The sequence below is a fragment of the Pan paniscus genome, chromosome 8 (assembly GCF_029289425.2).
Source record: "Pan paniscus chromosome 8, NHGRI_mPanPan1-v2.0_pri, whole genome shotgun sequence".
Classification (NCBI taxonomy): Eukaryota; Metazoa; Chordata; class Mammalia; order Primates; family Hominidae; genus Pan; species Pan paniscus.
The window spans coordinates 124,261,940-124,288,180 of record NC_073257.2 but is presented as its reverse complement, the minus strand read 5'-3'; the positions used below and the strand labels follow the sequence as shown (position 1 = coordinate 124,288,180).

Here is a 26,241-nt window from a genome sequence, read left to right as displayed (position 1 = left end):
TGTTGTGGTGGCATGACAGATAAGACAGATATTGAGACTGTGTGGTCCCCCAGACTCCACCACAGGTCTGTGTGACAGTCTAAGATAATCATCCTTTGTAAGACGCAATTCATTATGTGGCACTAAGAAAGCACTGCCAATTAAAGCAGAACCTGCCTTCAATCGTAAGACCATCACAATTTCATAAATTATGTTAAAATATTTTTTAAGGTTTCTTAGAATCAATTTTTTTATGAATCAGATATCATTACTTCAGCCCAAAGAACTGAATCTTGCATTTTGGCATTTTAGGCATCAACCATGAGCTTGTTGAAGAGGCATTTGGGGGTAGCGAGGAGCAGAGAGAGAACTTTCCAACCACACTACCTGCGTTTTTGAAAGGCTGACACGGCCCTTGGTTCTCAAATCAGCCTCAAAATAGCCTGAAAAGCCTGGAGTCCACTCACAGAAGAGCAGACCTCCTCCGGTGCGCACCATGCTGACAGCACCACCTTACACACTCAGGTGTGGTGCAAAAACCGGCGCGGGGGACATCTCACACCTTATGTAGATCAAATGCTCCTTCCCTGATCCTCTGTAGGGAACTTCCTTTTCTCTAATCCTAGATCTTTTCAAAAATTCTAACCAAAATAAAATTTAAAAAGAAGACAATGTCTTGTGTCAGCTCAGAATTAAGGGCAGATAGATAGTAAGCTCCTAGCTGTGATGTCACTAGACTCACACACCCCCATGAAGGCAGGAGCAAGTACTATCCTCCCTGGACACATGCAGACTTAGCAGAGGAAGACTCTGCAGGAAATGAGGGGCCATGCCATGATTAGGTCTCCCATGAGCCAACTCCTTGCCTGCGCCTCTCACACCGGAGAAAGGACAGTAAATACTGTGTAGCTGCCTTTGGAATAAACATGTGATAGCAAGTCAGGACCCCCTTGCCACATACCGCTAGGAACACAGAACACTCACCTGTACAATCCTCTCAAACATATGAGCCAGAGGGAGGTAGGATATGGCCACATCATCAGGAGTGGGCTCATAAGCATGCTATGTAGGCCAGGGAAGTAAGAGGAGGCAACATGAGATTAATGCCAACTTTCAATTCCAATGGAGAGTTTAAAACTACCTCCTCCCAGGACTACCACAGACAGCTGTATAGGCGGTACACTGTGTAGATCTGAGATGCCTTGAACTGCATATAGTGTAGAAATTTGCAGTGATCCTAAAAGACCAAGGCTTGAAAATGTACAGTCCTCTAAACAAAGAACACGCTGGTGTTTGTCCACACTCCGGCCTTTAATGTGTGTGTGTGTGTGTGTGTGTGTGTATGTGTGTCTGCCTGCTCTAACCTCAAAAATAAAAATCTTATGACAGATTCACATTTTAATGAGAGCCTCTTTTTCAACTGACCACTGACCTCCACACATTTGAGAAAGGCAGCAGCATTTGAAACAATATTTTGATGGGTTATCATGGCTCCTTTGGGGTCACCTGTAGGAAATAAGAGGTGGAGAGAAAGATACTTTATGTAGCTAATAGGTAGCCTTTGGCCTTGAAAGAAACTAGATTCAATTGGTTTTATTCCAGAAGGCCAAGAGCATTTCCTGTCACTGTGTCTTTTTGTGGATGGTATATGCCTCTGTTTAGGAATAATTAATGCCCCCGGAGATTCTACTGCTGAATGCATCGTTGGCCTTCTACTACTACGCAGAGCACAGCCATGATTTCAGATAGAAGCACAGCTGCAAAGAAAAATTCAAGTTAACCCTCCTTGTCCCTCTACCCCATGTCTCATGCTGTTTATATGTTTGGAATTCCAGATCTACCAATATTATCTAGTAATATGGTTATAAACCTTATAAACTGGGCACACTAGAAAGAATATAACTGTAGACCATGATGGACCACATTAAAAACTATTAAGCATTCTAACAGATGGGTGGATGTAGGGTGGGGTTGAAGCCCTTTATGGGGAACTATCACTGAGTTATCTTGATTGAATGAAACCATCCCAGCAGTGTCAAATCAAGAGAGTGGTGGGTTGGTGGGGGCAGGGGAAAGGACTTTCTGACATCATCTTTAAGACCCCTGAAATCTATTGAATGTAAACACCTCCCAGTATATTAAATAAAGTGTATTTACTTATGTTTATGTTTTTCCATTTGGGAATTCACACTTAGAAGCCTTAGGCTGTGAGCCCCTAAGTATAGGGCTCTTTAAAGGGAGTATTTACCAGCCTACCAGTGGCCAAGAATTGAAGCCATGTTCTTGGCTGACCAGGGGTCTAAGGTTCAGTTTCATGGGCACTGACCTGTGGTCCCACTGGTGAAGCAGATGACGCTCAGGTCTTCTGGGCTAGGAGGCTGGAGGAGGAAGCACAAGGGCTTATTCCACCATGAACTTTGAGAGTTGACTATGGCAAGGCTCAAATTCAGGCAGAAGAAAACTTACCACAGGTTTTCTGAAGTGCTCTTTGCCTAGGTTCTATATGAATGGAAAACCAAGAAAGAAAGACATTAGTTGAGATGGACAGAGTGTGATAAATGTGGCCCTCTCCCTCCCTTTCCCGTGAGAACATCTCTATGGGAATATAAGCAAAATTCCAACCTGGATCAGGACCAGAAGCCAACATTCAGGAACAATGGAAGCCCCAGGGAAGAGCATAAGATTTCTCTAGAAAATCATCTACCTATAGAGGGTAGATTGCATGTTCAAACTTCCCATTGTACTCTTAAGTTTCAGTCATCTAGGGCCCTAACTAAATCTTTTTCGAAAGAAATGAATAGCTAACATTTTCAGAGCTTATTACATATCCATCACTGTCCTGAGAAATCTACATATATGAATTAAGCTAACTCTTTACAAGACCTCTGTGAGGTAGTGATTATTTTTATCACCATTTTACGGACCGAGAGAAGGGAGATGAGATTGCCCAAGGTTGCCTAACAGATGTGGAGCTGGCATGCGAACCCAAGCAGCCTGGCTCCAGGAACCACATCTTTAACTATTACTAAACCCCTATTTATATATTATCCACTTAGAAGTCCATACAGCTGGCCACAGAACTTTGTCCTCTCCTGGCATGAGTTTCAAAGTTGTCTTGTGGAAATTATTCTCAGAGCTTCACAGCATGAGTCTAATTTACTCCTCACGTGCCACCCCTGGAGAACAAGAACCCTGTCCTCTTGGGAAGGTATCTTGCAAGTTGCCCAAGGTGTTGAACCAGCATTGGAGCTGCAAGCTAAATTTCAGATCCATACCTCAGCATCATATAGGGATAAGATCTCAATTCCACTCTTCTCCCCTCTTTGCTTCAGGTCATCATCAAAGGGGTCCATAAGGATGATCACCTTCAGGCTCGGGGTGAAGCCTTTCTCTACATTCCCTATCAGCACCAATGCCTTTTGGGGTGTGTCACAGATCACCATGGCGATATCAGCTGAAAGCCAAAATAGAACCAGAGGTCATTCCCTCTCTCTGCTAAGTACCTGATTGCCTTGCAAGAAGGAAGAGGTTTTAAAAGTTTTCAAAGCTAACAGGTGTCCAAAGGAGATTACACCTGCAAATCAGATTTATAATGTACAACCTGAAACATTCCATTGATGATAAATGAACTTAACTGAAACAGAAGCACATGTTCTTGAACTGTGCCAGCAGATTTTACAGTTTCTAGAGGAACCACAGAATTCCTTCTGCTTAAGAAGTCATTCAGATAACCTAAACAGGTTACTGAGGTGTGGTTCTAACACTGTGTTTTATTTTGAGGAGGATAGTAGGGAATAGAAGAAAAAGGAGGGGGCAAATAGGATTTTTAGCTGACAAGTATTTTATAATTCTAAATTTTAGCATTTGCTTTGATGCATGTTTAAAGTTTCAAATGATGTTTACTGTGCAAATGGACTTACTCACTTAATCTACTAGTCCCATGACAGAAGGTAACATGTTGGATATGTGAAAGGGCTGTTACTTGCCCATCAAATTTGGACTTGTTTCTCTAACAACGACAATTATTTTCTGCAGACTCACCATGGACATTGGTACATGCTGGTTAACTGTATTGACTTGGATTTACAAAGGTAGGAAATTAAATCTGTAGCTTTACTGTGATTAAGTCAATTAAGCTCACTCTCTGGGCTTTTATCTAGTGTGTTCAGAGTGAGTAGTCTTGTCTCTATATCATCATACCATGTCACCCTGAAGCATGTCATTGAAACTTCTTTCTGTGTGTATCTCTGCTTCATGGGCTTTTTGTAGCTTTCCTGAAAATTATATCCTAAGTACTACAAAACTAGAAAGACTTGAACATTTTCCGACCACAGCATTTCAAGTTTGCTTAAACAAACAAACAAATAAACAAACAAGCAGAAATTGAAGAAATATTCAGCATTGAGAAAGAATCAAGTTGTAATGTAACAGCAAAATTTTACCCTTGTTGACAATATGTACGATGGCTTCTGGTCCCAAGGTGTCATACAGAGGTACAGCTACCATAGAGTACGTGTAACAAGCCAATTCGGAGATGATCCACTGTACAGAGAGAAGTTCAAGTAAGGACTGGAGGGCACACTGAAGAGTACCAGTTCAGTCATTCAGCCAACAAATGCTATCTGGTTTTTTGTCTTGTTTTGTTTTGCTTTTTTTTTTTTTTTTGAGACAGTGCCTCACTCTGCTGCCCAGGCTGGAGTGCAGTGGTGTGATCATAGCTCACTGCAGCCTCAACCTTCCAGGATCAAGCAATCCTCCCACCTCAGCCTCCTGAGTAGCTGGAACTACAGGCACACATCACTATGTCAAGCTAATTTTTGTATTTTTTGTAGAGACAGGATTTCACCATGTTTCCCATTCTCGCATAAAACTCCTAGGCTCAACCTATCTGCCTACCTGGGCCTCCCAAAGTGCTGGGATTACTTATTTGTTGACTTTTATGTAAAAAAAAAAAAAAAAAAAATCACTGTGGGGCCATAGGGACAGTTGCAAATACTGCTATAAAGTACAATTAAATAAGGGAGATAAGAAAGGCACAGAGACAACTGCAATACAAAGGTAGACCAGAATACAAAGGCAGAGTGTGATAAGTTCCATCCGTAAGAGGTATGGAAGGCATTAGGAGCCTTAGGGTGTCAGAGATCACTCCCAAGGGTGAGGCAAAGCTATTTGGGACTGCTTGTGGGAAACTGATGAAAACTGGGCAGGGCTTTAGAGGACTAGTAGGATTTGGTTATGGAGGTAGAGGTAGATTAAAAGAAGGAAGTGAATGAACAAAGAATAGTGATATGGTTTGGCTGTGTCCCCATCCAGATCTCATCTTGAATGGTAGTTCCCATAATCCCCATGTGTCGTGGGAGGAACCCAGTGGGAGGTAATTGAATCATGGGGGTGGTTACCCTCATACTGTTTGACGTGGTTTAGCTGCGTACCCATTCAAATCTCAACTTGAGGCCGGGTGCAGTGGCTCATGCCTGTAATCCCAGCACTTTGGGAGGCCGAGATGGGAAGATCACAAGGTCAAGAGATTGAGACCATCCTGGCCAACATGGTGAAATCCTGTCTCTACTAAAAATACAAAAATTAGCTGGGCGTGGTGGCATGTGCCTGTAATCCCAGCTACTCGGGAGGCTGAGGCAGAAGAATTGCTTGAACCCGGGAGGTGGAAGTTGCAGTGAGCTGAGATGGCACCACTGTACTCCAGCCTGGCAACAGAGTGAAACTCCGTCTCACAAAAAATAAATAAATAAATAAATAAAATAAAATCTCAACTTGAATTGTATCTCCCAGAATTCCCATGTGTTGTGGGAGGGACCCAGGGGGAGGTAATTCAATCATGGGTGCTGGTCTTTCCTGTACTATTCTCATGATAGTAAATAAGTCTCGTGAGATCTGATGGGTTTATCAGGGGTTTCCACTTTTTGCTTCTTCCTCATTTTCTCTTGCTGCCACGAAGTAAGAAGTGCCTTTTGCCTCCTGCCATGATTCTGAGGCCTCACCAGCCATGTGGAACTGTAAGTCCAATTAAACCTCCTCTTCTTCCAGGTCTTAGGTATGTCTTTATCAGCAGCATAAAAACAGACTAATACATTGTTCTCGTGACAGTGAGTGAGTTCTCATGTGATCTGATTTCATAAGGGGCTTTCCACCCCCTTTGCTCTCATCCTTTTCTTTCCTGCCACCACGTGAAGAAGGACATGTTTGCTTTCCCTTCCGCCACGATTGTTAAGTTTCTTGAGGCCTCCCCAGCACTGCAGAACTGTGAGTCAATTAAACCTCTTTCCTTTATAAATTACCCAGTCTCAGGTATTTCTTCGTAACAGTGTGATAACGAACTAATACAGACAGCATGACATCATTGTGTGGATACACATTAGCAAGCTTGAAGACTACAGGAAATAAAACTGGAAAGGTAGGTAGGAATCTGCTAGGGATGGGCCTTAAATATCAATGTAGATGTTATGGACTGAATCCTGTCTCCCTGTCACCCCTCCTCCGGCCCAACCCAAAAGACCTTTATAATGATCCATTTCCACCTAATGAATAGTATATACATTTTCTCTTCCTTATCATTTTCTTAATGACATTTTTGTTTCTCTAGCTTACTATATTGTAAGAAAGCAGTATGCAATACATATAACATACAAAATATGTGTTAATCAACTACCTATATTATCATAAAGGAAGGCTATTAGTAGTTAAGTTTTGGGGGAGTTATCTGTGGATCTTTTTACTGAATAGGCAGTGGTCCTAACCCCCATGTTGTTCAAGGATTAACTGTATCAGATTAGGTGTTAAGTTCCTAAACTAGAGTCAAGGGAACCTTTTTCTATTGAGGCTGACTGTGACAAGAATGGAGTATGCAGATTCACCTAAAAATGTAGGTGAATATTTTTATATTTGTATTAGCATTAGAACTGGAACTTACAGTTTGTGAACTTTCAACAAGATCCACATAGAACTTAACTCCCCCAAAACTTAACTACTAATGGCTTCTGTCGACTGGAAGCCTTGCTGATAACACAGACAGTTAACACAGATTTTGTATGTTATATGTATCATATGCTGCATTTCTAGGGAGCGTTTGAAGCATAAAAAGACTTCCTCTGGGGATAATGTGCCTAATGACTTAACCAAAACTTGGAGATAAGCTTGATTCTGTCATCTTACTGTCTAAAATCTGCTTCCAACTCACTGTGGAAAGATAGCTATGGCCAGACTCAGTAGCAATGAATGGCTGAATTTACTAGTTCAATTACAAATTGCAAGTTTCAGTTCTAATACTAATACATACTTTCCACAATATCTTCAAGATCTTATTTGGCGGTCCCTCCTAGCTTCCTTATTTTCCTCGTGTAACAATCAGACTGACTTCAAAAAACACATGATAGGCTGAGAAAAAAGAGAAGTCCAAACACCTAGGTGAGAGTGCCAGACACTTAACCAGAAATTAAATAGGTTCTGAGTGGTAACTCTTTCAAGCAGAATAAGCATTAGAAAATTTTAACAATAGCTTTGGTAAGGCATTAACAAGTGTTGGAATGCTGGACGGGGAATAGCATTTGAAGTTTTTAAACTTAACCCTGACTCATTTCCTTTAATTAACTTCAACATAGTTACCTCTGGCCTATTCTGAGCAAAGATGCCGACAAACTGGTCTGGTGATGATTTATAACCTTTATGCAAGAGACAGGAACCCAGGTACTCTGCTCTATCAGACACCTACAAAAAAGAGAGATGGGGTGAGAGAGAGAGAGAAGAGGTCAAGACCAAAAACTGACCAATATCGTATCCCGTAGTTCAGAATACTATGTTAGAAAGAATCTGTCTAAAAACATGGACTCAACTTACCTGTTTGTAAGATAGCCATCTGTAGGGCTGGTTTGGTTTTCTATATCCCAAGCAGGGCCCATTGTCTAAAAACATAATATTAAAAGAAAATCAACTCCAGTTGCAAATTCTCTGGACCAAGGAAGCTAAAAGGAGATTAAGAAGGGGCAAGACACAAAGGATAAGTCCAACAAGGATTTGAGCTTCTCTTATATGTCCAGGAAATTCAAAGTCAGAAAGCACTGAGTCCTCAAAAATGAAGAGTCCTATAAACTATACTTGAAACATTTAGGAAATGCTACACAAAACAGGAGTGGTTCAGTGTTGAATATGTAACCTCCATGATAATGTAGACATTCAGAGAAAGCCATCCATATGGGGTTAGCCCACAAAACATGACCAAGTGAAAGCCTACAAGTAAACACAAACAGCTTGTATTGAACAATCTTGGATTGAACTTCCCTACAATAAAAACTATGCTCATAAAGATATAAAAAAGTTAAAATATGAATCATCAATCTCATCACCCAAATACCATTATTAACACTGATATATTATTCCATGGCCCTTTTGCATAGTTTGACAGTTACGTTCATTCCCCATGTATAGAATGAATATAATACTTTGATACCTTGCTTCCTCTCCCAATCTGACCTAAGTATTTTCATGTCATTATCTCTTCTCTGTAGTGGTTTCAATGGCCAGTCGATGAAGGGTTCTATTGTAGTTGACTTTATTTCATCGTGGGTATTTAGATTGTTTTCAAGCTTGACACTTTAAATTACGCTAAATATTTTCAAATTGATCCTTTTAAATTTAGACCATTTCCTTAGAATAGAGCCCCTAAAATATAATAAGGGAAGGGAATAGGGGCTCAGAACAGTCAGGCTTTTGATACCTAGACCACACTGCTTACTTGAGCAGATGTGACAATTCACTTTTCTCCTATCATATCAAGTTTTAACACACTCTCCTAGACCGCTAATAGTGTCTTTAAAAACTATCTTCAAGGCTGGGCGCAGTGGCTCATGCCTGTAATCCCAGCACTTTGGGAGGCCAAGGCGGGCAGATCACCTGAGGTTGGGAGTTCAAGACCAGCCTGCCCAACATGGAGAAACCCCGTCTCTACTAAAAATACAAAATTAGCTGGGTGCAGCAGCAGCACATGCCTGTAATTCCAGCTACTGGGGAGGCTGAGGCAGGAGAATTGCCTCACCCGGGAGGTGGAAGTTGCAATGAGTTGAGATCGTGCCATTGCACTCCAGCCTGGGCAACAAGAGCAAAACTCAGTCTCAAAACAAAACAAAACGAAAATATTTTCAGGTTTGATAGGTTTGAAAGGTTATTACTATAGTCTAAGTTTCTTTAACAGCTAGTAAAGTGGGACCTTTTTCCTTGTTAGGTTTTATTTACTTTCATGACTTGTTTGTTCATGTACTTTGCCCATTTGTATGAGAGTATCTTCTAAGATACCAAGGCTTGTAAAAAAAACACGGAAACACACACAGAGGTGTGCACACACTCATGCATTTGTCTTCAGTATTTTTCCAATTTACATCTTGCATTTGACAATAAAAGAATTAAACTTCTGAATATCTAAACTACTCAGCCTTACTTAAAATAAGTTTGGGAACATCCATTTACAAGAATAAATGGCATCTCAGCTTTTAAAGCTCAGTCAAGGAAGTAGTGGTATTAGGCTGAAGAACACACTAAGTGGCTTAGAAGCCCTCACGTCTAAGCCGGAAGGAGGTTGTTATAAGTAGACAAGTAGAAGGGCAGGAAAATGTATAGAGAGGATCTAGTCAAACTGCTAAGAGGAATTCAGGTCTTGCCAAAAGGAATTATTCAGAAAGAGAGTTACTAGGAATTCGGAGGCAAGTAAGTGGACTTCTAGACTAAGAGATGGAAAAAAAAGGAAGGAAAGCAGGAAAGAGATACCCACTCTGATTAAAGAGATATAAAAATGAATGAGGAGGCTGTGTACAGAAAACATTAGTACTTTTGCTTCCAATTGAAACAGCTGCATGAAAGCCTTAGAAGTAACATCTCAGACTAACTTTCCCTGAAGCATGGCTTTGTCAGAGTGGAAGCCACTTGCTCCCCCAGGGTGTGTGTCTTGGGTGGTCTAACATTGAGATCATTTGTACTAACATTAATCACTAATGATAGCTACCATTTATTAAATGCTTACTCCATGCCAGGCACATTAACTCATCTTCCCAGCTATTATCATTTGTATTGTACTAAGAATTATGAAGGACTGAGACAGCTTGGTTAAGCTCACTCAGCAAGTGGTAGAGCTGATGAATGTCTAAGAAAGTATACTGGGGGCTGGGCACAGTGGCTCATGCCTGTAATCCCAGCAGTTTGGGAGGCAGAGGTTGGCAGATCACTTGAGCTCAAGAGTTCAAGACCAGCCTGGGCAACATGGCAAAACTCCATCTCTATAAAAAATATAAAAAATTAGCCATGGGTGGTGGCATGAGCCTGTAGTCCCAGCTACTTGGGAGACTGAGGTGGAAGAATGGCTTGAGCCCAGGAGGTGGAGGTTGCAGTGAGCTTAGATCGTGCCACTGCACTCCAGCCTGGGCAACAGAGCCAGACCCTGAAGAAAGAAAGACAGAAGGAGAGAGAGAGAGAAAGAAAGAGAAGGTGGGAGGAAGGAAAGAAAGAAAGAAAAGGAAAGAAAGAAAGAAGGAAAGAAAGAAAAAGAAAGAAAGGAAGGAAGGAAGGAAGAAAGAAAGACAAAGAAAGAAAGAAAGAAAGAAAGAAAGAGAAAGAAAGAGAAAGAAAGAAAGAAAGGAGAGAGAGAGTTCCAGGAAGGAATTATACTGCATCTTATCACCTCTTGATTGATAAAAATGCTAGCAGAGGCTGGTGTCTAAGGAATAAGTCAAATAATTAGCCCAAAGGGGCAACAACTCAGGTCTCATTAAACTCTGTGACTTGATCAGCTTCAGCCTACTAGGCAAATGCCTGACCAGGCAACAGCCTAGCCTTTCATTAACTTAGTCAACTCAGACCTGTTCTGTTCTAAGCTGTGGCCATCTACAAAGAGCCCATCCATTAACAAATTCTTGGCAAAGTTGTCCCTCTAAACTAAGTAGAATTCCAACTCTGGTATACAGAATCCCCTGGAAGTGTTGCTAAAAATACAAAGCTTCCTGAGGATTTTTAGGTTTCATTATCTGGAAATTTAATTCAGTGAACCTAAGGTGTAACCAGAAGATATATATTTTAAACAGTAGCCCCAAGTGAGTCTCAAGATAAACAAACTACTAGCTAAGGCTAATGTATGCAACCCCAGATAGGACCAGAAGTGTCATTTTTCTTTTTTTATTTTTTTGAGATGGAGTGTCCCTCTGTTACCCAGGCTGAAGTGCAGTGGCGCGATCTCGGCTCACTGCAACCTCCACTTCCCAGGTTCAAGCGATTCTCCTGCCTCAGCCTCCCAAGTGGCTGGGATTACAGGCACCACCACCATGCCTGGCTATCATTTTTCTATGTAAGTAGCCACACCAGATTTCTCACGCCTGCTTCTATGAGAAGCTATTTCAATGGTATTGGTGTAGGATTTAGTATTTTTTAAAAAATCCTAAATTATATCTCTCATGTGCCACATATCACTTGCTAAATGGCTTGTTTTAGTCACAATAACAACACATCCTCAATAAAGAAAACTTCTAAAAACAGAAAATCACTAGAGCTGAGCATAGTGGCCCACTCCTGTAATCCCAGTACTTTGGGAGGCTGGAGTCGGGGAGGGGGTTATCTCTTGAAGTCAGTCTGAGACTAGCTTGGACAACATAGTGAGACCTTGTCTCTACAAAAAATTAAAAAAATTAACCAGGTGTAGGCCGGGCACGGTGGCTCACACCTGTAATCCCAGCACTTTGGGAGGTCAAGGTGGGTGGATCACCAGGTCAGGAGTTCAGGACCAGCCTGGCCAAGATGGTGAAACCCCATCTCTACTAAAAATACAAAAATCAGCCAAGCATGGTGGCAGGTGCCTGTAATCCCAGCTACTCGGGAGGCTGAGGCAGAGAATTGCTTGAACCTGGGAGGCGGAGGTTGCCATGAGCCAAGATTGCACAACTGCACTCCAGCCTGGGCAACAGAGCGAGACTCCATCTCAAAAAAAAAAAAAAAAAAAAAGAAAAGAAAAGAAAAAAAGGAAAAAAAAATTAGCCAGGTGTGGCAGCACATGCCTGTAGTCCTAGCTACTTGGGAAGCTGAGGTGAGAGGATTGCTTGAGTCCAAGAATTTAAAGTTGTAGTGAGCTATATTCTATCACACCACTGCACTCTAGCCTGGGTGACAGAGCAAGATCCCGTCTCTGAAAAAAAAGGAAAAAACCCCAAAGGAAATTATACTGTATTAGACATATACTATCTTAAATTGCCAGAGAAGTAAAGAAACTGATGTTTGGTTTGTTTTTATTTGTTATTTGCATGAAGTCTATAAGTAAATGCTGATTTGGAGCCAGATATACTAAGTACAGGCCCCATCGGAGTCTTCAGATAGATGTTTTCTTGACAATAAATCTTTCATTGTCTGGAGGAGTAACTACTTTTATAAAACACTTAAGAGCTAACCTAAAATAGAACAACCGAGTCAAACAGACACACTTAGATTTTCCTATCAGCTCTGACATTTTCTAGTTCTATGACCTTTGTAATGGTCTTGAAGCTGTGAGTCTGGGTCCTCATCTTTAAAAATGGCAGTGATAGTAACCACTCTCTATGGTTTAGGGAAGATGAAGTAATATATGTGCAGTAGCTATTGTATAGTTAACACTTGACAGGAGTTGGCTATGAATATGCTCTTAGTCTTAGTTAACATGCAGAAGTCAAGGGACGGATAAAAGTTACACGGCCAGAATGTCACCCAAAAGACCAAAGGCACAGAAAGAGCTATAAGCCAGTAGCTTTTAAAAGTAAACGTGTGTGTGCCAGGCATTATGCTCAATGATATAAGATATAAATATTAAGGCTTGATGTATTCCAAATGAACGTGTCAAAGCCCATTTGGTAGTCTCTAAAAAAGTCCAAAGAAGTGCTAACTTTGGTCAGTAGGATGGTATCAGAGTTAAGGACAAGGTAAGACATCAGGAATCCTGGACTGCTAGTCCTGGCTCAGATTGTCTATCTGTAAATGCAGGGAATTACATTAATGAAAGGCATGTTTCTAAACAAATATGAGGTACTAGTGAGTTAAAGATACTGTCCTATATTATTATCTCCTTGACCCTTTAACAACAGTTTTGGCAGGGACGTTCTTCTTGTGTTGAGAAACAGATTCAGAGAAGCAAAGTGGTCTGCACAAGGTTATGAAGCTGGAAATGGAAGAACCAGGTTTCAAACCTAAGTCCGTCTGACACTGGTTCCAACACCCATCCTAATACTATGTTCTAATGCTGCCTCTATTTTGCATGTTGCAATTCTACTTGGATCACTGCATCTAAATAGCTGGGGTTTTAGAAGTGAGACAGAGAAAGAGAGATGGGCCACAGACCTCACCTTGTCTTCTTCAGGCAAGGACAGACCACCAGGCTTACCAGACACAGCGAGTCCTCTTTGGAAAACCTCATACATAGTCTTGGCATCTGAGAAGCAGCAACTTGTTAGGTCATTGTTCTTCTGGGAAACCCCCTTCCGTGCTCCTCCCTAAGACACAAGACCAAGTTTAGGCCAAGTTCAAGTCTCCCCTCACTCTTTCCAAAACCTTTATGAATTGAATTAAAGAGACCATAAATGCCGATTTTGAGGTCACAGGAATGTTCTCTTTGCTAGTCAATTGATTTTTAAAAATCCCCAAATCATAGTATGTTTACATCGTAGACATTTTAGAAAATAGGAAAGTGGCTGGGCTCGGTGGCTCACGCCTGTAATCCCAGCACTTTGGGAGGCTGAGGCGGGTGGATCACCTGAGGTCAGGAGTTCGAGACCAGCCTGACCAACAGGATGGAACCCCGTCTCTACTAAAAATACAAAAATTAGCCAGGCATGGCGGCAGATGCCTGTAGTCCCAGCTACTTGGGAGGTTGAGACAGGAGAATTGTTTGAACCGGGGAGGCAGAGGTTGCAGTGAGGCAAGATTGCGCCACTGCACTCCAGCCTGGGCAATGGAGTGAGACTCCGTCTCAGAAAAAAAAAAAAAAAGAAAATACAAAAGTGTAATAAAGGCTTAAGAAAAGTGGATCTGTAATCCCACCCAGAGATTGCCACTGTTATGTTTTTGGTAACCCTCCCGGCATCCATGTGTGTATGTATATGGAGGAGAGATGATATGTATAGTTTTATATCTTTTTTATCTTATCGAGTTTAAACTTCTACTGAATGCATACTATGTGTTCTAGGTATTCTGTACATACTGTAGATGTGAGTTAAGACAAAATAGCTGCCCTTAAGCACCTCACACACTACGGTTGTTGGAGTATGGGTAGGTCATAAGGAAAAAATGCAAATATAATACCATGATGTACATGCTATAATGAATTTGGAGGAAATGGATTAGTGGTGGGAATGAAGCAACCAGTTCTGTATTAAGCAGAAAGATTACAGAGAAGAAATGGTATTTCAGTACAGACTTTGAAGACAAGTAGGCATTTGGCAAAAGATATGATTTGGGTAGGGTAAAGGAGAAAAAAGAAAATTCCAGAGTGGAGGAACAGCCTGAGCAAAGGCATGGAGGTAAGAAAACGCAGCGCAGAGTTGGGTGGGCAGCTAGAGGACGGCGTATTCAAGAAAAAGGGGGTTAGCTGGCTGGGCGCTGTGGCTCACGCCTGTAATTTCAGCACTTTGAGAGGCCAAGGCAGGTGGATCATCTGAGGTCAGGAGTTCAAGACCAACCTGGCCAACATGGTGAAACCCTCTTTCTATTAAAAATACAAAAATTAGCTGGGTGTGGTGGCAGGCACCTGTAATCCCAGCTACTCGAGAGGCTGAGGCAGGAGAATCGCTTGAACCTGGGAAGCGGAGGTTGCAGTGAGCCAAGATCACACCATTTGCACTCCAACCTGGGGGACAAGAGCGAGACTTCCTCTAAAAAAAAAAAAAGAAAAAGGGAGTAGCTAGGAATCTATCTGAAATGTCAGCTGGATCTACAGGATCAGGGCCCTGGGATGGACCCTGGAGCTACAACAGATGCTGCGGGTGTGGTCCAGTGGTCCAACTCTCATGAAGTTTCGTGTAGAGAAGAACAGGCAACGATTAAATAAGCATTCAACAATGTAAATTAGTATCCAAAGTGAGAGCTATAAAAGTACAGGAAAACACACGAGGATGTAACAAGAGATCTGACTTAGTCTAGGACATCAGGGAAAATTTACATGGGCCATCATGTTAAGACAGAAAATAGCAAGAATAAAGTTCCTTGTCTAGTGAAGGAAGACAGGGTCTTGCTGTCTGTTTAAGTGCCTAGTCAAGGAAGAAGGAAGAATCCAAGATGTTTCAGACTATTAACTTTGGCAACTGGGTAAGAAGAGATACATTTAACTGAAATAGAATAGGAAAGGAGGGGTGTGTGTGTGTGTGTGTGTGTGTGTGTGTGTGAAGGGAGAAAACATGCATGAAGAGACATGGAGAACTTAAGTTACTTAAGCATCACTGAGGTCAGAATAGAAAATCAGATTTCAGTGTCACAGACTTAGGCACATTTTCAAGTCATAAAAGAGGAGGTATTTTCTTAGCTGTGAGAATTTAGATGAGGGTTTGGTAGACTATAATCTGCAGGCTGAATCTGGCCTACCACCTGCCTTTATAAGTAAACTTTTATCGGAACACAGTCATGCTCATTTGTTTACATGTTGTCTGGTACTGTACTCTTATTCTACAACAGCAGCATTGAGTCATTGCAAAAGAGCCCATGTGGTCTGCAAATTCTATACCATTTACTGCCTGGCCTTTACAGCATATGTTTGCCAACCCCTGCTGCAGAGGAATCAAGAGATGCTGAGAATAAAACCCTATTATGAAGACAGGAAAGAACCGAAGTGACAAAGAAAGATTGTTTTGAAATTAGGAAGAAATCTCATGGAATGACATTATAAAAGGCAAAAGGAGGAGTTTCAAGAAAGAAGTCTCAAGTCAATTGAGAGGAAAGCTGAAAGAGAAGTCACTGAATTTAGAAGTTAGGTTATGAGTGATTCAGAGCACTTTGGAGGAGATGGTAGTGGTAAGAGGTCAGATCTCAGTGGGTTGAAGTTCAGAAGAGGAAATCGATAAGCAAACTACTCTCAAAGAACTCTGGTGGGAAAGGAAAGGCATGAGAGGTGGTGGTGGAATGCAGCAGGACGGGAAGATGTCAATGAAGACATTGAACATGCAGATGTACCCACAGGTGGGAGAGGAGCTGGAGAGTAGAGGTAGCTTGGAGTAAGATTCCTTCTATCCTGGAAAGAGAAGACTATAAAAACAACAGAAGAAATTAGCCTTGTGAAGGAACAGGAATGCTTTTTTCTCTGAAGAGGGTAGAAGATGAAAACAGATGAAGATATTCATGGGCGCAGAAGGAAGGATAAACGAAGAGAACATTCTTGGAACTTTCAATTTGCTCATAGATACAGGAAGCTGGGGAATTTGCTGAAAGTCGGGGGAGTGAGCCTAATTCAATTTTTATAGTGTTAAGAAAAATAAATTTAACTCAAACTAGAATTTAACTGGAGGAAATGGCTTAATTGTTCTCAGACACTGGGTATCTCAATGAAAATGTTATCCTGTCCCCAAAGTTCTGACACTATTATTTAGATCATGGGTTGTCAAACTACTTCTGCAAAGGGCTAGACAGCAAACACTTTAGGCTTTGTGGGACATGCCTCATCTTTCCCATTTTTGTTTTTAACTCATCCCTTAAAAAAGGTAAAAACTTCTTTACTTGCCAGATGCACAAAAAAAGATGGATTTTGTTCATGGCTATGTTTGCCAACTCCAATCTAGATTACTGACATCATACAACTGTCCTTATTACAAAAGAAAATGTGCCAGTAATAGAAGTTTAAATTTGTATATTGCCTGTTGATTGGTAACATGAAAGCTTTACTTTCCCATGCTGCACCCAATCCCCTTCATGAGTTATCCCTAGGTTTGGAGTTACAGTTTGAGTTTGAGGAAGGTTGACAAACTAAAAGGATGACTGGTAAATTACCTCAATTCCCACAGACTGATTGTTCAGATCAAGAAGAGGTAAGACGGGTTGAGGTCTGGTGATCAGCCAGAAGAAGATGGCAGCTCCAAATGTCAGGATGCAGATCAACGCCGGGGTCGGAAGTGGGGAAAACAAAAAGTTAAAGATAAAAAGCATCTTTGTGAACAGCAGCAGGAAATTCAGACCTTAAAAAAAAAAACAGGGGAAAGAAAATTTAGAGGAAATGGCCATATTTTTGTACTCAATAGCTCTATGTTTACAGAAGGACACACACACACACATACACACACACACACGCACACGCCTTCAAACCCTCAAACACAGTTGTACCTCTCTAGTGGCAGAATTTCCCCCAGTGTTTACTTAGCACTGTTGAAAATAATAGAACACATTCTCCACCCCTGCTACTTGACTGTCCTCACACAGAGCAGGGAGGATCAAAGGAAACAAGTTAATCATTTCCCAAACAATTTTGAGAAATGACTGCCTTTTTAATGTTGGTGCACAAAGCCTGGAAGAAGGCAGCCTGCTAGACCCAACATAATCTGATGGTCAGAGGACAGTACCTCCTCTGCCCAGGCAGACCAAGGGTCAGGAAGGACTCTTCCAGTTGGATTCCCCCGTATAAACCAAACAGAAGAGATCTGTCAAGGTGATGCCACAGGTTTTAGAAATTAACCATTTTGTATGAAGGATATTTCCTGCTGGCTAGACATGTCTTGCTCATTGCTTTATTTTTTGGAGCATCGGAAGGATTTCTGAGATCAACAGCATTACAACTTGCTATGCCCAACATCCTTTCGCCTAGGGAGCCCAGAGGAATCATTTTACTGTGAGGCAAACAGTCAGGTACACAGAAACAGTGCTGGAGAATGGATGACACGTGGTGAGCATTGAAGAGTTAGGTCAAGAAGAGATCTCAAGAAACTAAAAGTAACAAAGGCTTCCCCTAATCCAGCCTTTCTTATAGTTTTCAGCCAAGTTCAGCTTCAAACTACTCTAATAGGAGAGACTAACTTTAGGGTAGGTCCTAGGAACATACCCTTGCTGAAGCCATCTTTTCCTGGAAAGTTGCTGCCTCACAGCTTTCAAACTGGATTAGGAGAATATAATAGCAGCAAACACATGAGCACTCACTGTATGCCAGGCACAGGGCTGGGCTTTTTGCACGGTTTGTTTAATTTAGGCCAAACAACACTATAAAGTAGTATTTCACAGAAGAGCAAATGGACGCTTTTGGATAAAGTGACTTGTCCAAATTCACCCATCATTCCCTATTGCTACTTCTCTATGAAAACCTACAAAACGACAATTCATTTTTTCTTATAGGTTCTAGTCACAGAATTCAAGGGGATTGAATTTGTCTAGCACCTTCCAGGTGACAGCAAATGAAGTTCAGAATTTGCATTCTTCAAAGTTTACTGCAATGCCTGATGAAACAATAGCTCAGAGATGAGGCCACACATGCCCACTGAAAATCAAAAGAACAAAGCAAGCTCAATTAAAAGTTGGATCAGATCAAGATCACAGTTGCCCTTAGAGCTTTGGACAGCTGCCATTAGCTGCCACCTGGAACCTTCTTTAACAATGGAAACACACTTCACTCTAGTCTGAGAAAGGCCACAAGGTGCAGGAATTTTGTGTGGGGGCAGGAACAGTCACAAGAAACCCTGGGCCACTCTTACTATCTTTCTGCCCCTCGATTAGTTATTACCTGATTTTGGAGAGTCCCTTTCCATGTTAGAGGAGAAAACTGAACTTCCAGAAACTGGGATAATAGTCCTCAACTCCTTGGTTCTTTCCATATTGCATTTAGGGGGAGAAAAATAAGTCAAAACAAAAATAAAAGCAAGGTCCCATGGGTGCTAGGTTACATAAAAACAAGGGTGCTATTGTGACCACCTGGCAGGATTCTGAGAGTTGGGATTTTTGGAATTCAGCCTTACCTGGACTTGTATGATGAGGTGGCACTCCAGGAGGCAAAAGCATTCAAAAACTAGCCATAAAGCCCAGGCAGAGAAGGGAAGACTGCCTCAGAGAAGACTGTGAAATTGAAAAAGCAGGTGGCAGTACCAAAGGGGAGGAGAAGCCTGTGCCTGTTTTGTGCTCTCCCATCCAGTCTGCCACCAGCCACTCCCTTCAGGCTGGGATATTGTGACAAGACTGGATATATATATATATATATTTGAGACAGGGTCTTACTCTGTTGCCCAGGCTGGAGTGCAGTGGCACAATTCTGGCTCACTGCAGCCTCAACCTCGTGGGCCCAAGTGAACCTCCCACCTCAGGCTCCTGAGTAACTGGGACTACAGGTGTGTGCCACCACACCCAGTTAATTCTTTAATTTTTTTTTTTTTTTTTTTTTTTTGAGACAGAATCTCGCTCTGTCACCCAGGCTGGAGTGCAGTGGTGCAATCTCGACTCACTGCAAGCTCCACCTCCCGGGTTCACGCCATTCTCCTGCCTCAGCCTCCCAAGTAGCTGGGACTACAGGTGCCTGCCACTATGCCCGCCTACTTTTTTGTATTTTTAGTAGAAATGGGGTTTCACTATGTTGGCCAGGATGGTCTCGATCTCCTGACCTCATGATCTGCCTGCCTTGGCCTCCCAAAATGCTGGGATTACAGGTGTGAGCCACCGTACCTGGCCAATTCTTTAATTTTTTGTAAAGACACAGCCTCACCATGCTGCCCAGGCTGGTTTCAAACTCCTGGGCTCAAGTGGTCCTCCCACCTTGGCCTCCTGAAGTGCTGGGATTACAGGTGTGAGCCACCACGACCACCCCAAACTGGTGATATTTTATCTGGGCTTTTTCCCTCTGCCTCAATCCCACCCACAAATTAAGAGATCCTTACGAACACCCTCCTGTTCGACTACGGAAAAAAATGGTTGCACTAAGGATTTCTGCCCTCTTCTTCCAGATGGCACATTTATATTTTAATAGGAGACTTTGCAAACAATGTCTTTGAATCAGGGTCTAAAAATTGAATTTCTGTTCAGTTGTGGTGATGTGGGGGTGGGGTCAGGAAGGAGAGTGAATAACCTGACTGGTAATACATATGGCAGAAAAGGGACAGAGAATCTATGGCGTCTCTAGGGGGCACCTGCTGTCAATCTCAGGTGATTGTTACCACATAGTAACAATACTATGGGTCACAGATTGTCAGAATTCTGCCCCCTCCCTAGATAATCCAGAAGATTGCATTTTTTGAAACCTCAATTTTAACTAACAACCGTTTTTAAGAGTCTGGCATGGGATAAACAAGAACACATTTCATAGTTTAATTTGGATCACTGTCTGTTAATGTTTGACTACTCCTTTGAGACAGACTTCAATCATATTGCCCACAAACAGAAAGAGACTGACCACTTCATTACAAACAAGGGAGATATTTACACATTTCAAAGCCACAGTTTCATGAGAATGAAAATACCTTGCCTATATTGGCAAGAGATTTTATTTGAGGAAGACAATGAAGGAAGGATTTATTTGTATTTGTCAATGGAAATAGCTTGCTTAGTTTGCTACCACTGACCAGGTATCCAACTCAAGTAGGAGGTGCACAGAATTTCACATGGTTCCTTCCTCAATTTTTTTTTTTTTTTTTTTGAGGCACAGTCTGGCTCTGTTGCCCAGCTGGAGTGCAGTGGTATGATCTCGGCTGATTGCAACCTCTGCCTCCCAGGTTCAGGCGATTCTCCTGTCTCAGCCTCCTGAGTAGCAGGTGCCTGCCACCATGCGCAACTAACTTTGCATTTTTAGTAGAGACGAGGGTTTCACCATGTTGGCCAGGCTGGTCTCAAACTCCTGACCTCAGGTGATCCACCCGCCTTGGCCTCCCAAAGTGCTGGGATTACAGGCATGAGCCACTGCACCTGGCCCTTCCTCAATTTTTTAAAAAATTGAGATACAATTTACATAATGTAGAATTAACCACTTTAAAATGTACAATCGGGCAGTATTTAGTACATTCACAATGTTGTGCAACCATTACGTCTATTTAGTTCCAAAACATTTTCATCACCATAAAATACGAAACCCTGAACCCATTAACAAACCCTTCAATGCCCAGCCTCTAGAGAAAGGACTAGGCTGCTTTCTGTTGCTATGGATTTATCTATTCTAAATATTTCATATAAATGAAACCATATATATGACTTTTTGTGTCTGACTTCTTTTACATAGTATAATTTTTAAGATTCATTGATGGGGTAGTATGTCTGTACTTTGTTTCTTTTTATGGATCAATGTTATCCCATTGTATGGATAGACTACACTCTATCTATCTATCTATCTATCTATCTATCTATCTATCTATCTATCTATCTACCAGTTGATGAATATTTGGGTTGTTTCTACTTTTGATATTGTGAACAAAGCTATTATGAGCATTTCTATACAGTTTTTGTTTGAATATCTTTTTCCAGTTCTTTAGGGTGTAGACCTAGGAGAGAAATTGCTGAGTCAATGCGAATTTTATATTTAACTTTTTGAGGAACCACCAAAGTGTTTTCCACAGTAGCTGCACCATTTTATATCCAACCAGCAATGTAAGAGGGTTCCAATTTCTTTCCATTCTCCCTAACACTGCTACTTTCTCTTTGTTTGTCTGTTTAAATAGCCATTCTAGTAGGTGTGAAGTGGTATCTCATTGTGGGTTTGATTTGCATTTGTCTAATGACTAATGATGTTGAGCATTTTTTTATGTGCTTCTTGGCCATTTGTATTTCTTTTTTGAAGAAATGTCTACTCAAGTCTTTTGCCCATTTAAAAATTAGGTCATATACATATATACACACAACACTTATCAGAGATATGATTTGCAATATTTTCTTCCATTCTGTAGGTTGTCTTTTTACTATCTTGATAATCTCTTTTTTATTTTTATTTTTTTACAATTAACAATTTTTTTTTAGATATGGGGTCTCACTATGTTGCCCAGGCTGGTTCTGAACTGCTGGGCTCAAGTGATCTTCCTACCTCAGCCTCCCAAAGTGCTGGGATTACAGGCGTGAGCCACTGTGCCTGGTGTATAGTCTCCTTTTTAATGCCCAATGCACTCAAACATTTTTAACCTTACAAGATTAGCGCTGAGAGGATTTGCAACCATATCATGTAACTCTCTCACTGTTTAAGTGGAAGAAACTAAGGGCCTGAGAGAAGGTGAGACTCCTGGGTCAAACCATGACAGGAGTAGGAAGCTCTGTTTACCATTCTAACCATTAGAATCTGTTAACACTTTCAAGTAAGTTCAAATAAACAAGGGGGAAAAAAGTCACCCTCCTCTTGTCACACGTCCTGTGTGACTCAAACTACAGTTCTGGTTTAGTCACTCCACAGAATCTCCTGTAAGCAGTGGGCGTGACTGGCATTTCCTCTTCCTTTTAACATCACTCCTGGTTATGGTAGGGAAAAGCACAATAGTGGTAAAGAAAAGAGGAAAGAGAGCTCTGTCATGCTGTGTTTGGGATTTCCTGTTTCATGTAATATACAAATAGCTGAACAAGCCCCAATACACACCAGGATGTCCCATGTCAAAAGGCTTACTCCACTTTTTGACGTGGTGATGGTGACATGCCTTGGCCTCAGACCCCAGGATGCCCATTTGTCCACCATCCTTGTCCTTGATCCACTCCAGGGCCTTCCCCTCTCCTGTGGATGGATGACTGGAGCCACAGTCACTCATCTCCTGGCTCCTAACATGTTTTATTCCCAAGTTAGCTGAAGGAAGCCTTCTGCCTTCACATCTCTGTGCACGCTTCCTGGACCATTCTTGGTGTCTAGGTTATGATCACCCCATATTCAGCTTCGGATTTTTTTCCTTTTGTGGACTTGGGGCAGCATGTCTTCATTTAGTCTTATTTTCTTTGGATAAATGTCCTAAATGGCTCCTTCTACTCTAATATTTAAATTTTTGGTCAACTATGTTTATTGCTATGAATCTTTCATACTATCCCTATTGGCTAAAAATCATTTTCTTTTGATAGTCTCTATCTTTTAAAAGATTGTATTTTTCCTATGTATATATCCCACTCAAACCCTATTCGAAGTCTGTTCCCATCTCAAAGCCTCTGTATTTGCTCTTCTCTTTGCCTGGAACATTTCCCCAGGTCTGAAATGGTTGTGTATTGCTGATAGGTCAGGCCTCACCTCAAACGTCACTTCCTCGGAGGCTCACTGTTTCTGATCACCTTATTGAATATTGTCTTTACCTTTCCAGTCAGTGTCATGGACTTTGTTCTCTTCTCCATGACACTGTTCACTGGGAAATAGTCCTAGCTCCTTATCACTCATTGTGCCAACTGAGCTGATGTTCTCTTTGGAACAGAGATTTTAATTTTGTTTACTGCTGTGCCTCTGATGCCCCCACCATGCCTGGCACATAAAAAACTTTCAACAAGTGGTTGTTGAGCAAATGAACAGTTTTCCAGGTCACAATTGTTTATTCCATATACTCTCAGTTAACTCATTTTCCCTGCAGTACAAAGACCCCACCCTTAAACCCCCAAATCTTAGATCATAAGAAGTCATTCAGGCCAATCTGGAGAGGATTGTTCCCTAATCAATACTTTGGTAAGGTATTGGATAGGGATGGTGGCTGGTGACAAGGGGTGTATTTCTGACACACATTAAGGACTATTCAAGATCCATCTACTCCTCCAGGCTTAGAAGAGTTGGAATGAAGCTATCTACATGGGATAAGTAGGTAGAAAGTCCAGCCAAGAAATAAATCATACTGGACTAGGAGCGGTGACTCACGCCTGTAATCCCAGCACGTTGGGAGGCCAAGGAGGGCAGATCACTTGAGGCCAGGAGTTCGAGACCAGCCTGGCCAACATGGCGAAACCCCATCTCTACCAAAAATACAAAAAGTTAGCTGGGCTTGGTGGCGCATGCCTGTAATCCCAGCTACTTGGGAGGCTCTGGCACAAGAATTCCTTGAACCTGGGAGGCGGAAGTTGCAGTGAGCTGAGATCACACCACTGCACTCCAGCCTGGGTGACAGAGCAAGACTCTGTCTCCAAAAAAAAAAAAAAAAAAAAAAAAAAAGGAAGAAATAAATCATTCTGTTACCTTGAGTTTCTGGAAGTCTAAGGACAATAAAGCAAATCATCTTTGCTTTTAGGCCTGGAGAACTATTTTTTTTTGTGCAATAATAAGACATAAATTGCAATTATAAGCTTTAAAAAATCTGCCTTCATTAATTTGTATTTAATTGATTTCTGTGTTCTTTTGCATGTATGGGCTCATCCTATGGTGATAGAAAGCTAATTAAAAAGGAGACCAGCATCCTCAAGTTCTTACACCCAATTAGTTAACACATTCTTCCATACTAGGAATTACCTACTCTCTCCTAGAGACTATGTCAAAAGTCTTTACAACTTATAATGACTCCAAAGGGAACTGTGTGTTATTTACGAGGCTGTATATGAAAGTTTTGCTTTTTGAGCTGGGATTTCCATTTCTAACCCAGCTTCTAAAATCATTTTTCCTACATTCCTGCCACCCTCAACCTAGGAAACTTCTCTCTCAGTCCTTGACTACAGAGTCAGTACTTCTAGACAAACCCAAAAGTAATGACAAAAGGTCAATATGAAATTACAAACCATTAGCATCATGAGCATACCTGGAAAGATCTGATAACCTTTTCCTTTATATGCTATGAACGTGAACCAGGTGTGTGTTCTGTTGCAAGATCCTTCACCCAATTTCCTCAGAGCCCTGGGATGAAGGGCTTTTAAAAAATCGTTTCTTAAACTAGTTTGCTTTTCTGTATGACAAGTAGTTTTCTTCTACTAGGGATATGACAGATGAGGTGATTTGAGACAATGATCCTGCTTCACAAAACTCAGTCAAAGAAAAGCATCATATGGAAAAAGCCCAGTAGATTGTCCCCCAAGGGAAGCTATTCTCAGCTACCCAAGCTATTTAAAATGATTCAAAATCCAAGGGGTCAACATTCAGATCTGACATAAAAATCTGTGGTCATATCTCCCAATTAAAAAACAAAACAAAATTTAAAAAAAGAGCTGAGAGGAGAAATTCTAAAAACCCTCTAAGGAAATAAGAGGTAACTAGTATGTTTCAGTTTTATAATTACTGAGATAATTCGGAGGTGGCCAGTTACTAAAATTGGTATGCAGAGAGTTAACAGCTTTCCTATATTTTATACAAATAACTGATTTAGAAGTCATGAAAAAGATGCTATTCACAATAGTGTATATAAGAATAAATGCGTAAAACCTATATTTTAAAAGTTTAGATCTGAAGTACTTAAGAAGGCTAGAAAAATGGAAAGACATACCTGAAATATTCCAGGTTCCTGTCACCTTAAAGGTATCTACACATTTAATGCAACCCTAATGAAGGCTTTCTTAGGAACTAAAATGCTAATTCTAAAGTACATCCAGAAAAAAATAAAACTTAACAAAGAGTGAAACAATTTTGAAAAATAGCAGGAATTGGGTAGGTGGCAGACCAGCAATCATTACCAAATTTAAATACTTACTATAGAGCTATAGGAGTTTTCTGGCCAGACACAGTGGCTTATGCCTGTAATCCCAGCACTTTGGAAGGCCAAGGCGGGTGGGTCACTTGAGATCAGGAGTTCAAGACCAGCCTGGCCAACATGGTGAAACCCTGTCTCTACTCAAAATACAAAAATTAGCTTGGCATGGTGGCGTGCGCTTATAATCCCAGCTACTAGGGAGGCTGAGGCAGGAGAATTGCTTGAACCCGGGAGGTGGAGATCGCAGTGAGCCGAGATTGCACCACTGCACTCCAGCATGGGCAACAGAGCCAGACTCTGCCTCAAAAAAAAAAAAAAAAAAAAAAAAAGAGCTATAGGAGTTTTCTATTGGTCATGAATAGACAAACCTATTTAATAAAATCATCCTGAAACATGCCCAGTAGATGCTATTATCACGTATTATATTGCATTTCAAATCAAAATAGGTATTTTTTCACTTAAAATAAATGTACTGAGACAACTGGCTAGCCATTCAGAGAGAATACATTAAGCTGTCTACTCTCTTACTCCTACAACAAAAATAAGTTGAAGATAGGTCAAAGACTTAAGTATAAAACAATGAAAACAATAAGAATGGTTGGGGTGAAAAAGTATGGAGAGATTTTCTCTTATAATTTGGCATGGAGAAGACTCAAGACAGACATAACACCTAAAATCTATAAACAGAAATGTTGGCAAGTTTGATTATACAAAAATAAAAATTTTCCCGCAGAAAAGATACCAGAGACAAAGACACGTTGAGGAAAAAGTATCA

At 41.2% G+C, this 26,241-nt stretch overlaps 1 protein-coding gene across 2 annotated transcripts in view; it reads right to left on the bottom strand.

Annotated features, from left to right (window-relative positions):
• ACSL5 (acyl-CoA synthetase long chain family member 5) overlaps positions 1–26,241 on the bottom strand; it is a 53,254-nt gene that overhangs the window by 17,561 nt on the left and 9,452 nt on the right. Inside the window, exons 1-11 of one of the 2 annotated variants that reach the window (XM_055092281.2) lie at positions 18,671–19,728; positions 16,957–17,141; positions 13,370–13,478; positions 7,831–7,895; positions 7,600–7,701; positions 4,422–4,521; positions 3,255–3,433; positions 2,446–2,478; positions 2,306–2,357; positions 1,412–1,485; positions 964–1,041 (exon numbers count right to left, since the gene is read on the bottom strand). In XM_055092281.2, the coding sequence (XP_054948256.1) occupies positions 964–1,041; positions 1,412–1,485; positions 2,306–2,357; positions 2,446–2,478; positions 3,255–3,433; positions 4,422–4,521; positions 7,600–7,701; positions 7,831–7,895; positions 13,370–13,478; positions 16,957–17,141; positions 18,671–18,761 (1,068 nt within the window). In that variant the 5' untranslated portion in view covers positions 18,762–19,728. Of the gene's footprint in view, positions 1–963; positions 1,042–1,411; positions 1,486–2,305; positions 2,358–2,445; positions 2,479–3,254; positions 3,434–4,421; positions 4,522–7,599; positions 7,702–7,830; positions 7,896–13,369; positions 13,479–16,956; positions 17,142–18,670; positions 19,729–26,241 lie in introns of those variants that run through there. The other variant, XM_003825589.4, reaches the window with a different exon arrangement.